General features: G+C 35.1%; 1 protein-coding gene across 4 annotated transcripts in view; it reads right to left on the bottom strand.

Moving 5' to 3' along the window:
• Positions 1-392: 392 nt before the first annotated feature.
• Positions 393-17,500, bottom strand: part of LOC125046711 (beta-1,3-galactosyltransferase 1-like) — a 24,458-nt gene continuing 7,350 nt past the window's right edge. For all 4 annotated transcript variants that reach the window (XM_047644597.1, XM_047644598.1, XM_047644599.1 and 1 more), the window contains 3 exons: positions 16,620-17,014; positions 1,305-1,446; positions 393-990 (listed from right to left, as the gene is read on the bottom strand). In XM_047644597.1, the coding sequence (XP_047500553.1) occupies positions 895-990; positions 1,305-1,446; positions 16,620-17,014 (633 nt within the window). In that variant the 3' untranslated portion in view covers positions 393-894. The remainder of the gene's footprint in view (positions 991-1,304; positions 1,447-16,619; positions 17,015-17,500) is intronic.

The raw sequence follows: 17,500 nt of genomic DNA, 5'->3' as shown, positions 1-17,500 counted from the left end.
CTGTAAACAAATCATAACTTATTTTTGCACTAATACGCTGCAGTGCTAGCTATGCAATTTTTCCATGATGATTGTTTATATGAAAAGAGTTCAAAGAAATTCAGTTATTTGTTAGATACTTTGTGAGAAATTACAATAGTATATATTTTAATTTATTATAGTTTTATTATTGCATTGTAGTAATATAGATCATCATTGCAATAATAGAAATGTCATAATAGGCCTATGTATATGCTTATATAGATGTATAAGTGATACTATGATCCATTGTGTTAAGTTAAGTTATAGTTTTGATGGTATTTATGTAACTTACGAAAATGCATTGTTCTCTAGTCTCGTGGAAAAAGCTTGCGACGGAATTAAATTTGTACAGTACATGGAAACACAATTTAGACTTGTCGGTACAAATATTTTATTACATATTCACATTTACATTATTCTATACAACATGCATATCTCCATTTTTCCCTTGGTCCCCTCCTCCTTTTTTTATTTTAGGGAGTTACACGTTATGATATAAGCATAAAGCATATATAATATAACAATAATCCACAACGTATTGTAATTAGAAATGAGTCGTTTAAAGGACACCTCATGTCATGAACTTGATATACCATACCATTTTATATCACAAATTATGTGAAGCAACAAGAAGTGACTGAGATACCAGTTTGAACTAAGAGAAAGTAAATAAAGTAAAATGTAACCTAATGTGTGTATGTGTGTGGCAGGGATGAAACAAACAGATAAATCCTAAACAAATTGCGAAAGACAATTTCCAAAGACATGCTAAAGAAAAAAAAAAAAAAAAAAAATCCAGAATATGCAATATATGGTTATTAACGTAAACTCAGATCAAGAAGGGAAAAGAGGAGTAATAATAACGGTTGAATGTCAGGGAGTGAATATGTATTCTGGAGGCTCAGTGATGCCTTCCAACTCGCGAATCTTGTTCCAGCCTCTCGTTGCTTCTTTTAGACCAACGTTCTCCTGTAAAAATATAGTAATTAAGTTTGCGTTAGGTTAACATTCATATATTTTACACACACACACACACACACACATACAGAGAGAGTGAATACATTTCGATGAACACGTTTCTCTCTCTCTCTCACACACACACACAAACATGTAGACAACATACAGATCGCAAGGAAAATTAAAATAATCACAGAACGGAAGGAAATACTTCGTAAAGTTGAATTTCCGTTTCATTTTGGCAAAGCGTTATGAATTTCATTATTTCCTTTCCTTTCTAGCAGTCTCACCAAGCACATATTAAAATTCAGCTTTTAGCTACGTACTTGAAATACTCTTGCTCCCGAGCACCAGAGTACGTCAATTTTATTGGGTAGGGAGTTCGTAAGAGTGAATATGTTGTAGTGAGAGATGCTTCCTTTCTTGGCGGCGAGTCCGGTTGTATAAACGTCTTCCAAAAATAAAAATCTGCAGGTATAAGAATGCTTTTTAAAAATCAGTTATCAATCTATTGCTTTATTTATGGGTATTGTTTAATATAGCCGATAAGCAGCCCTATTGTTTTCCCTAATGTAGACCAGGTTATTTTTTATAGTTCCCTGGAATGATATTCCGAAAACCCGATATGATGTATCATAATATCATAAAAGAGGATTGACCCCAGTGACCCCAATCCTTGGTTGGGCTGGGTCGGATTCGGTTAAGTTGGGTTAAGTTAGATCAGATCAGGTTAACTTTGGTTGGGTTCAATAAGGTTAGGTGGGGTAGGTTAGGAGGCAGGGTTAGGGTATACTAAGATAGGTTAGATCGGGTATGTTTAGCTTATGCTAAGTTAAGGTATACTGGATGTGGTTGTGCTAGGTTAATTTAGCATGGGTTAGGTTAGATTTTCTTTAGGTTACGTTAAGATAGATTCAGTTGATTCGGTTAGGTTAGTATGAGGGTACTTTAGACTTGGCTGAAATAAAATGGATTAGATTAATTTTAAGACAAGTTAAAAGACAAATACTTGAGCCTCATTGCATGTAGGTATTCAAACACACACACAGAGTTATATATGTGCGTGTATATTAATTCATCTATATATACATACAAGTACACACACACACACAAATATATATATATATATATATATATATATATATATATATGAGGACTAATCAAACTAATCGCCGGCATAAAACACTGTACATATAATACATACGGGCTGATAATTCCTTTGGACGCGCATACACTCATATAAATATATATATTTAATTATTATTATTATATATGAATAAATAAACAAGTATGTATACATATATATATATATATTGTGTGTGTCCATGCGTATATATATGTATACGTACACAAACGTGTGTATATACATATATATATATAGAGAGAGAGAGATGGGTCAATGTTTTAGTTCTGGTAACAGTATCGTCGTATCTGTTCAATAACTGTATCGTTTTATCGGTAATTAGGGTGTTTTTCTCAAAATGTATCGAAAAATATGTTGAAACATTTGCATGACCAATTTGAAATTAAAAGGAATTATAAAATTAACATTTTCAAACTTTGTGCAGGTTGCAATATAGCAGTTATTTTCGGCAAAAATACACTTGAATTTCCTTTCCATTATGTACAGTACAACGCAAGACCGTTTACATCAAATCCAAATATATGCCGTCAATTGTACGCTGGATGTTGATGTTACTTAAGCACTCACTTTGACAAATCTGTTTTGGAATGCTTAGGAACGATTTCCTATTTGTAATATAGGCCTATATATACTTTCAAAGTGTAGGATTAAGATGCTGTATAGAAAATCTAACTATTGTGTAGAATTACTAGTCCTTCGTTGCCAAATTATGAAATATGTTCCTATCATTCCGATCCCAAGTATATTAAAATTGGAATTAACTAAAGTGGCACTAAATTGTCATCGATATTATTATCCCTATCTCTCTCTCTCTTTATGTTATAAAAGTTATCTATACATCAAAATATCCACGCATATACGCTTTTAATGCTGCTAGTGTTGTTTGCGTTGCATCAAACATCCAAATCAGTTATTTACATGTCAGTTTGGATATTCTCTTTAAGTAAAGTATCGTCGACACATTATTTTTTTTCTTTTTTTGTCTTGGTATCGCTTTATCTACGAAGAATGGATGCATCGGAATCGCTTTAGCCAATTTTCATGTATCAGCGTATCAGTACAGTTTTAGACAATCGATGCCCATTATATATATATATATAAAATATATATGTATATATATTATACACATATCTATATATGTATACACACACATATATACGTATACAAACGCATTTACATATATACACACAAGTACATACATATATATACACACACACACAAGTGTGTGTGTATATTATATATGCATGTATAAATATGGATATGTATTTGTACATATATTTATGTATTTAAGGAAGATATATATATACACATATATATATGCATGAATATAGGTGCACATTCACTTATATAGTGAGAGAGAGAGATTATCTTCATGCAGAAAGAAGGATTGACATGTGTTATAGCATTCCTGTGTCAGGTAAGTAGCAACCCATCATCTCTAAAGATAGAGTAGTGAATCTGCTTTATTATATCTACCTTTAAGTCACACACACACATATATAAAAAGAGGGTATTATCTTCAAATGAGAAGAGAAATTGACATCTTGATCATTATATATCTCCTGTGCCAATTGAGTACCAATGCACATTATTATATAGGTGAATTAGTGAATCCACTACTTCAAGATACCTTGAAAGCTCAATGTCACACAATTGCTTGGTTATTGATTCCGCTTTCCTGTGCCAGGTGAGTACCATCATGCAATGTCTAAGCACTTATATGACTTTATGAACGAGCATACATATATTTAATATGTAGGTGTGTATAATGTATATATTTAAGGATACATAATATATTTATATGTACACATACGTACATGCACAATCTGTATGTGCATGCATATATGTGCACATACACACTTGTATAGTTATAGAGAGGTGATTATCTTCATGCAGCAAGGAATGTTGATGTGGCATGTAGCAATCCATCATTTATGTAGAGGTTAATTAATTATTATGATATTTACATTTAAGTCATAAATGCCACGTATGTACATCCATGTACATATACAATATTTAAGTATAAACATAATGGAAATATATATTTAAGTATATATGTAAAGAAAGAAGGTGAGGCTATGGTCAGGGGTATAACCGTCTCATATATTTCTCCTGTGCCTTTTAAGAACCACTGCACACACACACATATATATATGTGTGTGTGTGTGTGAATTATTGAATCCAATATTCCAAGGTACCTTGAAACTTTAATGTCACACAAGTGCTTGCTTATTGGTTCCACGTTCCTGTGCCAGGTAAGTAGCGTCGTACAGTGTCAAAGCACTGGTATATAATTCCTTATGAACGTACATACACATTTAATATATGTATAAATCTATTTGTATATATGTGTATGTATTTTAGGATATTCAGGCTATATGGCTACCTTGCTCGCTTCTCACAGGATGACCCTCCCTACAGTCTTTGTTCGAGACAACCCTGAGTGGAGGAGGCCTGTGGGTCGACCCAGGAAGTCATGGCTTGGGCAGATCGATCAAACCTATCGTGAAAAGTAGAGATGTGCCGAGCCCCTACCTGGCGGCTCGCCATGGGAGACCCTTGTAGGTGGAAACGAAGGGTGGACGCGGATATGCGCCCCCGTCGGCGTTAGCTCTCAATGATGATTAAATATATATATATGCATACATACACACCTAATGTGTGTATATGTGTATGTGTAAGCATATATGTGCACATACACACTTAATGAGATAGGGAGGCGATCATGTTGACATGGCTTGGTGTTATAGTCTTCCTGTGCCAGGTATATAGGAATTTATCATTTCTATAAATAGATTAGTGAATCCACGTTTTTATATCTACCTTTAAGACATAAAGCCCACGTGGTTCCATGTAATCACCAGACAACACTCTTGTGTCAGATAAGTACCATCTTATGATCTTTAAGCACTTCCATGTACATGTATAATGGTAATATATGCATATATATATATAAAGTGAGTCTAATATTTTTAAGTGAGAAGGGATATTAGCATCTTGTATCATCTTGTATTATTTCTCATTTGCTAGTTAAGAACCACTGTACAATTAATATATATGTGAATTAGTGAAATCACTTTTTCAAGGTACATTGAAACCTTAATGTCACACAAGTGCTTAGTTATTGTTCCACTTTCCTGTATCAGGTAAGTACCACCTCACGATCTTAAAGTGCATGTATGTTGATACAAACATATCTATCTATATTAATAAAAGTGAAAGTGTATATGTATATAAGTATCTATGTACATATACAACATTTACACAAGTATAAACATGTATATACTCTCTATATATTAAGAATGAAAGTTAGACTATTATCTTCAAGTGAGAAGGGATTATTAGTATATTAGTATCACCTATATTTTCCGGTACCTTTTATGTACCACTGCACAATTTTATATAGGTGATATAAATAGGTATCTTGAAACCTTAATAAAACACAATTGCTTGCTACTTTCCTGTCCTAGGTAGAGTAGCGTCATACAATGTCTAAGCTCTAGTGTATGACTTCTTATGAACGTGCATACACACGTTTAATATATGCATATATAAGGATTCTCAGGCTATATCGCTACCTTGCTTGTTTCCCACAGGGTGATCCTACCCATCATGTTGTCTTTGCTCGAGACAACCCAGGGAGGATGCCTGTGGGATAACCTAGGAAGTCGTGGCTTGAGCAGATCGATCAAACATTTCGTGAAGAGCTAGAGATAGGCCGAGACCCTACCTGGCGGCTCGCCATGAGAGACCCTCATAGATGGAAATGAAGGGTGGATACGACCATTCGCCCCCGTCTGCGTTAACTCCCCAATGATGTTTCATATATTATGTATATATATGCACACATACATGCATACCCTATATGTGTATATGTGTGTAAGCACACATCATCTTCATGCTTCAGGGAATGTTGACATTGCGTGGTGTTATAGTCTTCCTGTGCCAGGTAAGTAGGAATTCATCATTTCTATAAATATTCAAACATATATCTATCTATATATAAGTGAAAACATATATGAGTATACACGTACATATACAATATTCACACAGGTATAAATATATATATATATAAAGAAAGAAAGACTATTATCTTCAATTTCTCCTGTACCTTTTAAGTACCACTGCAATTCTTATGAACATGAATAAACACATTTAATATATGCATATGTATTTAAGGTTTCTCAGGCTATACGGCTACCTTGCTTGGTTTCTACAGGTTGATCCTACCCATCATGTTGTCTTTGTTCGAGACAACCCAGGGTGGAGGAGGCCTGTGGGATAACCCAGGAAGTCGTGGCTTGAGTACATCGATCAATATCGTGAAGAGATTTAGATAGGCCGAGCCCCTACCTGGTGGCTCGCCATGGGAGACCGTTGTTGGTGAAAATGAAAGGCGGATGTAACTAATGGCCCCCGTCGGCGGTATCTCTCCAGTGATGATAATATATATATATATTTTCTATATACATGCATACATACATGCACACCCTATATGTATATATATGTGTGTAAGCACATATGTGCACATACACACTTATATAGTGAGAGAGAGGCGATCATCTCCATACAGCAGGAAATGATTTGGCGAGGTGTTATAGTGTTCCTATGCCAGGAAAGTAGGATTTTTTTTTCTATATATAAGCAAATATATATTTATATATATCTATATAAGTGAAATTATATGTATATCCATGTACATGTCCAATATTTACACATACATATATATACTCTCTCTATATATATAAAGAAAGAAAGACTGTTATCTTCAAGTAGGAGGGATATTAGCATCACTTATATTTCTACCGTAACTTTCAATTTTTATATAGGTAATATGAAAAGGTATCTTGAAACTTTACTATCACAAAAGTGCTTGCTTATTGGTTCCACTTTCCTGTGCCAGGTAAGTAGCATCATACAATGTCTAAACACTAGTATATGATTTCTTATGAACGTGCATACACACATTTAATATATGCATCTGTATTTAAGGAATCTCAGGTTATACGACTACCTTGTTCGTTTCCCAGAGGATGATCCTACCCACCATGTTGTCTTTGTTCGAGACAACCCAGGGTTGAGGATGCCTTTGGGACAACCCAGGAAGTCATGGCTTGAACAGATCGATCAAACTTATCGTGAAGACATAGATATGGGAAGAGCTCCTACCTGGCATCTCGCAATGAGATCCTCATAGATGGAAATGAAGGGTGGATGCGACTATTCGCCCCCGTCTACGTTAACTCCCCAATGATGATATATATGCATATAAATACACATACATTACATGCACCCTATATGTATATATATATATATATGTGTGTGTATGTGCAAGCACATACACACTTGTATAGTGAGAGAGAGGCGACCATCTCCATGCAGCAAGGGAATGTTGACATAGCGTAGTGATATAGTCTTCCTATGCCAGGTAAGTAGGAATTCATCCTTTCTATAGATATACAAACATAGATCTATCTATATTTATCTCTATATATTATCTATATATTTAAGTAAAAAAAAAATATATATATATATGAATATCCATGTATATGTACAATATTTACACAAGTATAAATATATATATATACTCAGTATAAATATAAAGATAGAAAATGAGACTTATCTTCAAGTGAGACTGCACAGTTTTTATATAGGTGATAGAAAAAGTTATCCTGAAACCTTACTATCACACAAGTGCTTGCTTATTGGTTCCACTTTCCTGTGCCAGGTAAGTAGCGTCATACAATGTCTAAGCACTAGTATATAACTTATGAACGTGCATACACATTTAATATATGCATCTGTATTTAAGGAATCTCAGGTTATACGACTACCTTGTTCGTTCCCCACAGGATGATCCTACCCACCATGTTGTGTTTGTTCGAGACAACCCAGGGTGGAGGATGCCTTTGGGCATGGCTTGAACAGATCGATTAAACTTATCGTGAAGAGATAGATATGGGGCGAGCTCCTTCCTGGCGTCTCGCAATGAGATCCTCATAGATGGAAATGAAGGGTGGATGCGACTATTCACCCCCGTCTACGTTAACTCCCCAATGATGATATATATGCATATATATACATACATTACATGCACCCTATATGTATATGTATATATGTATGTGCAAGCACATACGTGCACATACACACTTGTATAGTGAGAGAGAGGCGATCATCTCCATGCAGCAGGGAATGCTGATATGGCGTAGTGTTATAGTCTTCCTATGCCAGGTAAGTAGGAATTCACCCTTTCTATAGATATACAAACATATATCAACCTATATTTATCTCTATATATCTATTTATATATTTAAGTAAAAAAAAAATATATATATATATGAATATCCATGTATATGTACAATATTTACACAAGTATAAATATATATATATACTCAGTATAAATATAAAGATAGAAAATGAGACTTATCTTCAAGTGAGACTGCACAGTTTTTATATAGGTGATAGAAAAAGTTATCCTGAAACCTTACTATCACACAAGTGCTTGCTTATTGGTTCCACTTTCCTGTGCCAGGTAAGTAGCGTCATACAATGTCTAAGCACTAGTATATAACTTATGAACGTGCATACACATTTAATATATGCATCTGTATTTAAGGAATCTCAGGTTATACGACTACCTTGTTCGTTCCCCACAGGATGATCCTACCCACCATGTTGTCTTTGTTCGAGACAACCCAGGGTGGAGGATGCCTTTGGGACAACCCAGAAAGTCATGGCTTGAACAGATCGATTAAACTTATCGTGAAGAGATAGATATGGGGCGAGCTCCTTCCTGGTGTCTCGCAATGAGATCCTCATAGATGGAAATGAAGGGTGGATGCGACTGTTCACCCCCGTCTACGTTAACTCCCCAATGATGATATATATGCATATATATATACATACATTACATGCACCCTATATGTATATGTATATATGTATGTGCAAGCACATACACACTTGTATAGTGAGAGAGAGGCGATCATCTCCATGCAGCAGGGAATGCTGATATGGCGTAGTGTTATAGTCTTCCTATGCCAGGTAAGTAAGAATTCACCCTTTCTATAGATATAAAGACATATCTATCTATATTTATCTCTCTATATATCTATATATATATTTAAGTAAAAAAAAAATATATATATATAAATATCCATGTACATGTACAATATTTACACAAGTATAAATATATATACTCAGTATGAATATAAAGAAAGAAAATGAGACTTATCTTCAAGTGAGAAAGGATATCAGCATCACTTCCCCTGTACCTTTTAAGTACCACTGCACAGTTTTTATATAGGTGATAGAAAAAGTTATCCTGAAACCTTACTATCATACAAGTGCTTGCTTATTTGTTCCACTTTCCTGTGCCAGGTAAGTAGCGTCATACAATGTCTAAGCACTAGTATATAACTTCTTATGAACGTGCATACACACATTTAATATATGCATATGTATTTAAGGATTCTCAGGCTATACGGCTACCTTGCTCGTTTCCCACAGGATGATCATACCCACCATGTTGTGTTTGTTCGAGACAACTCAGGGTGGAGGAGGCCTTTGGGACAACCCAGGAAGTCGTGGCTTTAGCAGATCGATCAAATCTATCATGAAGAGCTAGAGATGGGCCGAGCCCCTACCTCATAGGTGGAAATGAAAGGTGGATGCGACTATTTGCCCCCGTCGGCGTGAACTTTCCAAAGATGATATATTTATATATGTGCATACATACATGCACACTATATGTGTGTATATAATGTGTAAGCACATATGTGCACATACACACCTATATAGTGAGAGAGAGGCGATCATCTCTATGCAGCAGGGAATACTGACATGGTGTGGTGTTATAGTTTTCCTATGCCAGGTAAGTAGGAATTCATAATTTCTATAGATATACAAACATATATCTATGTATATATATATATATGAGTTAGGCTATAATCTTCACGTGAGAAAGGATATTAGCATCAACTATATTTATCCTGTACCTTTTAAATACTACAGCATGATTTTCATATAGGTGATATAAAAAGGTATCTGGAAACCTTAATATCACACAAGTGCTTGATTATTGGTTCCACTTTCCTGTGGCAGGTAAGTAGCGTCAAACAATATCTAAGCATTAGTATAGGACTTCTTATGAACGTGCATACACATTTAATATATGCATCTGTATTTAAGGATTCTCAGGCTATACGACTACCTTGCTCGTTTCCCACAGGATGATCCTATCCACCATATTGTCTTTGTTCGAGACAACCCAGGGTGCTGGAGGCTTGTGGGGCAACCCAGGAAGTCATGCCTTGAGCATATCGATCAAACTTATCGTGAAGAGCTAGAGATGGGCCGAGCCTCTACCTAGCGGCTTGTCATGAGACCCTCATAGGTGGAAAGGAAGGGTGGATGCGACTATTCGTCCCAGTCGGCGTTAACTCCCCAATGCATATATATGTGCATATATATATATATATATGCATACATTACATGCACACCCTATATTGAACCCTCAATATCATGGCGTGGTGTTATAGTGTTCCTATGCCAGGTAAGTAGGAATTCATCATATCTATATCTATCTATATTCATATAAGTGAATATATATATAAGTATCCATATTTTCACAAGTATAAACATATACTCTGTATATATATATAAAGAAAGAAAGTGAGACTATTATATTCAAGTGTGAAAGGATATTTGCATCACTTTTATTTCTACTATACCTTTTAAGTACCACTGCACAATCTTTTTATAGGTGATATTAAAAAGTATATTGAAACCTCAATATCACACAAGTGCTTGCTTATTCTACTTTCCTGTGCCAGGTAAGTAGCCCCTACCTGGCGGCTCGCCATGAAAAATTCTCATAGGTGGATGCGACAATTCACCCGCGTCGTCGTTAACTCCCCAGTGATGATGATACACATATATGTATATTTATATACGCATACATACATACACACCCTATATGTGTATATTTGTATGTGTAAACACATATGTGCACATACACACTTATATAGTGAGAAAGAGGCGATCATCTCCATGCAGCAGGGAATGTTGACATGGCGTAGTGTTATAGTCTTCCTATGCCAGGTAAGTAGGAATTCATCATTTCTATAGCTATACAAACATATATATATATTTATATAAGTGAATATATATGTATAAGTATCCATGTACATATACATATTTATACAAGTATAAACACATTCTCACTCTCTCTCTCTATATATATATAAATAAAGAAAGTGAGGCTATAATCTTCAAGTGAGAAGGAATATTAACATAACTTATATTTCTCCGGTACCTTTTAAGTACCACTGCACAATTTTTATACAGGTGATATTTAAAGGTATCTTGAGACCTTACTATCACAAAAGTGCTTGCTTATTGGTTCCACTTTCCTGTGGCAGGTAAGTAGCGTCATACAATGTCTAAGCACTAGTATATGACTTCCTATGAACGTGCATACACACATTTGATATATGCATATGTATATAAGGATAGGCTATACGGCTACTTAGCTTGTTTCCTACAGGATGATCCTGCCCACCATGTTTTTTGAGACAACCCGGGGTAGAGGAGGCCTGTGGGGCAACCCAGGAAGTCATGGCTTGAGCAAATCGATCAAACCTATCGTGAAGAGCTAGAGATGGACCGAGCCCCTACCTGGTGGTTCGCTATGAAAGACCCTCATAGGTGGAAATGAAGGGTGGATGCGACTATTCGCCTCCGTCTGCGTCAACTCCCCAATGATCATGATATATATTATGTATATATATATATATATGCAAACATTACATTCATACCTTATATGTGTATATATGTATGTGTAAGCACATATGTACACATGCACACTTATATAGGGAATGATGACATGGCGTGGTGTTATAGTCTTCCTGTGCCAGGTAAGTAGGAATTCATCATGTCTAGATATATTACTGAATCCACTTTTTTATTTATCTATCTTAAAGAGAAATGTCACGTGGCTTCATGTAATCGACAGGCAACACTTTCCTGTGCCATGTAAGCACTTACATGTATATCCACGTACATATACAATACTTATATAAGTCTATACGTGATGGAAAAAAAAAAATCTATATATATAAATAAAGTGAGGATATTCTCTTTAATTGAGAAGGTATATTACCATCTTGTATTATTTTGTTTTTCATGTGCCAGTTAAAAAACACTGCACAATTTTTATATAGGTGAATTAGTGAATCCACTATTACAAGGTACGCTGAAACCTTACTGTCACACAAGTGCTTGCTTATCGGTTCCATTTTGCTGTGCCAAGGGAGTACTACCTTATCGATCTAACCACATGTATGTTAGTATATTTTTATAAGTGAATATATATATAAATATTTACCCAAGTAAAAGCACACATTTTGTCTCATTATATTTATCCTGCGCCACACCTTAGCTGTTAACGTGGTAGATAATTATAAGTAGTCAATCTGTGCCAGTTAAAAACACTACATTTTTATTATTATTATTTTTTTTTTATATAGATGAATTAGTGAATCTACAATTTTACCTTAATATCACACAAGTATTTGGTTATTGGTTCCACTTTCATGTGCCAGGTAAGTACTACTTTATGATCTTTAAGAACATATGTTAATACAAACATGTATCTATCTATCTATATGAGTGAATATATATATGTAAATAAGTGAATATATACATATAAGTATCCATGTACATATACAGTATTTATACAATTATAAACATATTTTGAGTATATATACACTTATATATATTAAAACAATAGGCTAATATCTTTAAGTGAGAAGGAATATTGGCATCTCATATCATATTTTTCCTCTGTCTTTTAAGTACCACTGCACAATTGTGCACATACACACTTATAAAGTGAGAGAGAGGCAATCATCTCCATGCAGCAGGGAATGTTGACACTGCGTGGTATTATAGTGTCCCTGTGCCAGGTAAATAGGAATTCACCGTTTGTATAGATTAGTGAATCCACATTCTATGATATCTACCTTTAAGTCATAAATGCCACGTGGTTCCATGTACTCGACAAGCAACACTTTCTTGTACCAGAAAAGTATCACCTTATGATCTTTATGCACTTGCATCTATATCTATGTACATATACAATATGTATGTACATAATGGAAGTGTGTATTTATATATTCTGTATATATATGAATAAAATGAGGCTATTATCCTCAAGTAAGAAGGGGTATAAGCATCTTGTATCATATTTCTTTTGTGCAAGTTACGAAACACCGCACAATTTCTATATAGGTGAATTAGTGAATCCACAAGTGCTTGGTTATTTGTTCCACGTTCCTGTGCCAGGTAAGTACCAACTTATGATATCACGGTGGAGCCATATTCGTAGAATAATCCACGGGATGATCCGAAAAAATGACCAGATATTTTTCACCTGGACTTTAACCCCAGCAAAAATCCAGTTCTCACTTACATGTTATTTCATAGAGGAATATAACTTTCCTGTGCCAGTTAAGTACCATTAATGAATTTGTTATATCGCACTAACTACAGATTCCATGAACGGAAAAAGTACCACTGCAGGGGAAATACGAATTTCCTGTGCTAGATCTATATGACATTTGAATTATGTGTCAATACATTACTTCTACGTTATTTAAGCTGAATATCACATTTTCAGTCTACACACACCACCTTCCATTTCCGTAAGGGAATACTGCTCAGTGTAGAAAATTATGCTTAAGGCAATAGTTTCCTGATTGAGTAGTTAGTGAAAATTAAAGGAACAATTTTATGTATTGAGTTTTGGCCTAATTTGGCCGTTGTCACGTTAGAAACAAACTCCATTTCCTGTGCCAGATAAGTATCACTATTAGGTAACTTCTCAGGAATGTTATAATCACATACAGGCTAATTCGTTTCCGCGTAACAATCTCCTTTCTACCAACCATCACGTTTAATGCGCCTAGCAATTTCCTGTGCCAGATAAGTAACACTGTCATGTTAATTTACGATGGAAAGTATATACCTAAAGTAATAAACGGTGGAACCATCACATGTACCAGATGATTACCATCCGTTATCTTTATGTAACACAAATATAATGCACTGGCATGCTTAAGCAATATGTGCACTTCATATGTCTGTATGTATCATTATTTTGTTACATAAAAACATTGTAACATTGTCTTGATTATGCCAACTTGATCTAACAGTAAATGCTTTTCAGGTATAAATATATCTATGCTTTCATAAGTAAGTTAAATTAATTTTATTACCCCATTAGACACACAATGAACCTCCCTGCTACAAGAAAACAACTGTAACATGGTAAGAAATGTTATCATTACGTGACACAAGAGTATTAGTCTTCTGTGCTAGATAAATACCACCCTACGACACATGTAAACTAATCCTTCCACGTACATTCTTCTGGAAATTCCTCCGCTGGGAAATACTTATCACACCTCTATGCTAAATTGCAATATGATGATACCTTTCTATCCCGAGAAAAGCAAATACTATTTCGCTATGCCACCGAAGTAACACTGTTGTGGCACTGCTTATAGTTTAGCAAGATAAATGCCCAATGTGGTAATGATACCTTCCAGGAGTTTGCAACAGTCAGTTATATAAAATTAATCACAGAACACCTCTATGCTGAATTGTGATATAATACCTTTCTATCCCGAGAAAAGCAAATACCATTTCGCTATGCCATCGAAGTAACACTGTTGTGACACTGCTTATAGTTTAGCAAGATAAATGCCCGATGTGGTAGTGATACCTGCCAGGAGTTTGCAACAGTCTGTTTTATAGAATTAATTACAGAACAGAAAAATGATATGGCACACACCAAGCAAATAACCCTTTCCTAAATCAGTTAAGCACTATCCTGCGGCAGTATATATGCTCCTTGACATTTCATAAACACACAAGATATCTAATCTATTAATGACAAATAATTCAAACTTGACTGAATAATGAAATCCTGAATTTACTGTAAAATAAAGAAAACCAAATAGCGTAATCATGTAGTAGAAATGCGTAATTTTCATGTCGAAGTAGATAGCAAACTACATCGGCACTCTAATATCTAAATGTTGGACTAACATTCCGATGCAAGGTTTAAGGGTCACTGATAAGCGACAAAATGAAGTTGCACTACACCGCCATGTAAGATCTAAGTCAACTTTGGATCTTTGTGAATAGTTACCAAACCACAACCCTACTGATCGCAATGGTAGAAACTTTCAAGCCTTGCACAGGCCATTCAGTGGGATGTATGTATGCTAACACTGAGCTAACCAGACACCAAACCCTGTAGTTGATTTATCCCTTCCTTTACCTAAACAAATACGGCTATGCCTCAAATACAATTATCCTGCAGTGGCTTGACTTCGTTATATGAAGCGACCTCCTGTAGTGTCAAAAGTGGTAATCCTTTTACATAACAAGCAAATGTTACTAATCTGTGTCAGTTGAATGCCGTCCTACACGTTGAAATGATGTCACTGAATTATAACTTCATGTGTATTGTAGATCCTCTGTATTTAGTAGTTACCATAACGCAACAGGCAAGTACCAATGCTCTATGCCAGATAAATTCTGCTCAATAATAATAATATGTAAAGTGACAATGTAAATTTGTCACTTTTCATGAAAAAGAAAACTATCACCTTGTGGTGTGTAATATCACTATCATGTAACGAGTAATTTAAAAAAAATGGCAGGTAAACCGAGGTAACATTAATTTTGCTTTGATTTGGCAGGATTAGGCTAAACCAGGTTAGGTTAGATCACATTAGGTAAAGTTAGGTTAGGCCACGTCAGGTTTGGCTTGGTTTAATTGGATTAAGCTACGTTATATTACTTTGGGTTAGCTTAGGCAATATTCAGGTGGCTAGGTTGGCTTTGGATTGGTCTGAATTTTATGTACATCGATTGGAAATGATAGATGTTTCTGTTGGAAATAAACTCTTCGGGTATGGTCTCCACGGTCAACTTGCAAAAAAATGAAATTTTAAAGTATTGTCCCAATATTTTTTTAAAGCATTGATACACTGATACATCATGAATGAGGAATATATCGGAAGACTTCTTAGCTTAGTAACAATTAAAGTTACGTAGTAATATGTATTCTGGCAGTCTTATAATATAGGGAACAGAAATTCAGTTCTTATATAACATATAAATATATACATTTTGGGTAATTTCTTGTATAATAGATGCATCTTGTTTCAGATAATTTTCAACGATACCATCCTAATTTTGGTTCTAAAGAGATGAATATTTTCGATTAATATAAGAAAAAGAAAAACAATCCATACAAAAAATTAAACTTCTCAATTGTTCTAATGGTAACGACTATAAAACACGTATGAAAGACAGGAAAAAGTTAATGCGTCGTCTTGACTTAAAAATGTACCAAACTTAGGGGTATTAAATTAATTAGTACATGAATAAAAAAGGAAGTATTTACTTCTTAAATGATACTCACTGCGTCCTCCTAACAGCGTGTAGCAGCGCAGACACAACGGGCATCGGCACCATATAAGAAGGACCAGCCACGTATGGAGGATAAGAATTCCCAGGATAATCCTCATTCGAGACACCCCACTTTCCCGAACGAAGCACAGGATCACAGCACCTTTCCTTCCCCAGGATTTCACTAGGATGGGGATTCGATTCGAGGAAGTTGATGAGCCATTTTTGCAAGGCTATGGGATTGGGTATCACATCATCGTCGATTTTTAGGACGATGGGTGTGGAGGGGCAGTAAGTCGACGCCCAGGTGAGCAAAGCAGTCGTTTTGTAGGTGAGGTTCTGGTAAGAGTCACGGAAGTTGGCCTGGATGACGTCGTGATATTGGGACGTCTCGTGCGAAAGCGAGGCCTGGGCGGGAGAAAAGCAAGTTAAAATAAATAATTTTGAAGTTTGTTTTTGGTTCTCGTTTGCGGGTCGTTGTTTCTGTTCGTATTGCTACTAATCATCATCACTATCAGTTGTAGGTATCACTGCCATTATCATTATTGCCAATATCATAATTGTTTTTATTGTGTTTTTAAAAACAATTATGTATAAGCTCTGTAAGAATTAGACCACTAGACTATTTTAAAGCGAAATTGTAGAAACATTTTTGGGTCACATTTTAAAAATTTATTTTGAAGAGAAGCATTATGATACGTACTGTACATATACATCTATATATGTTCATATAAGGATGCAGACACAGTGACACATAGACACGCGACACACATTGCAATCATATATAGATATTGCTTTTCTAGTACGTATCACATTCAACATATTTTCAGAAATCTTTTAAATCTTAAATATTCGTCAGTCCATTCCCCTTGTCTTGCATCGGCATTTGTAACA

This window comes from Penaeus chinensis, chromosome 39 (genome assembly GCF_019202785.1).
Source record: "Penaeus chinensis breed Huanghai No. 1 chromosome 39, ASM1920278v2, whole genome shotgun sequence".
In the NCBI taxonomy this organism is placed as follows: Eukaryota; Metazoa; Arthropoda; class Malacostraca; order Decapoda; family Penaeidae; genus Penaeus; species Penaeus chinensis.
Note: the sequence above shows the minus strand (reverse complement) of the source record. Positions and strands in the feature narration are given on the sequence as shown.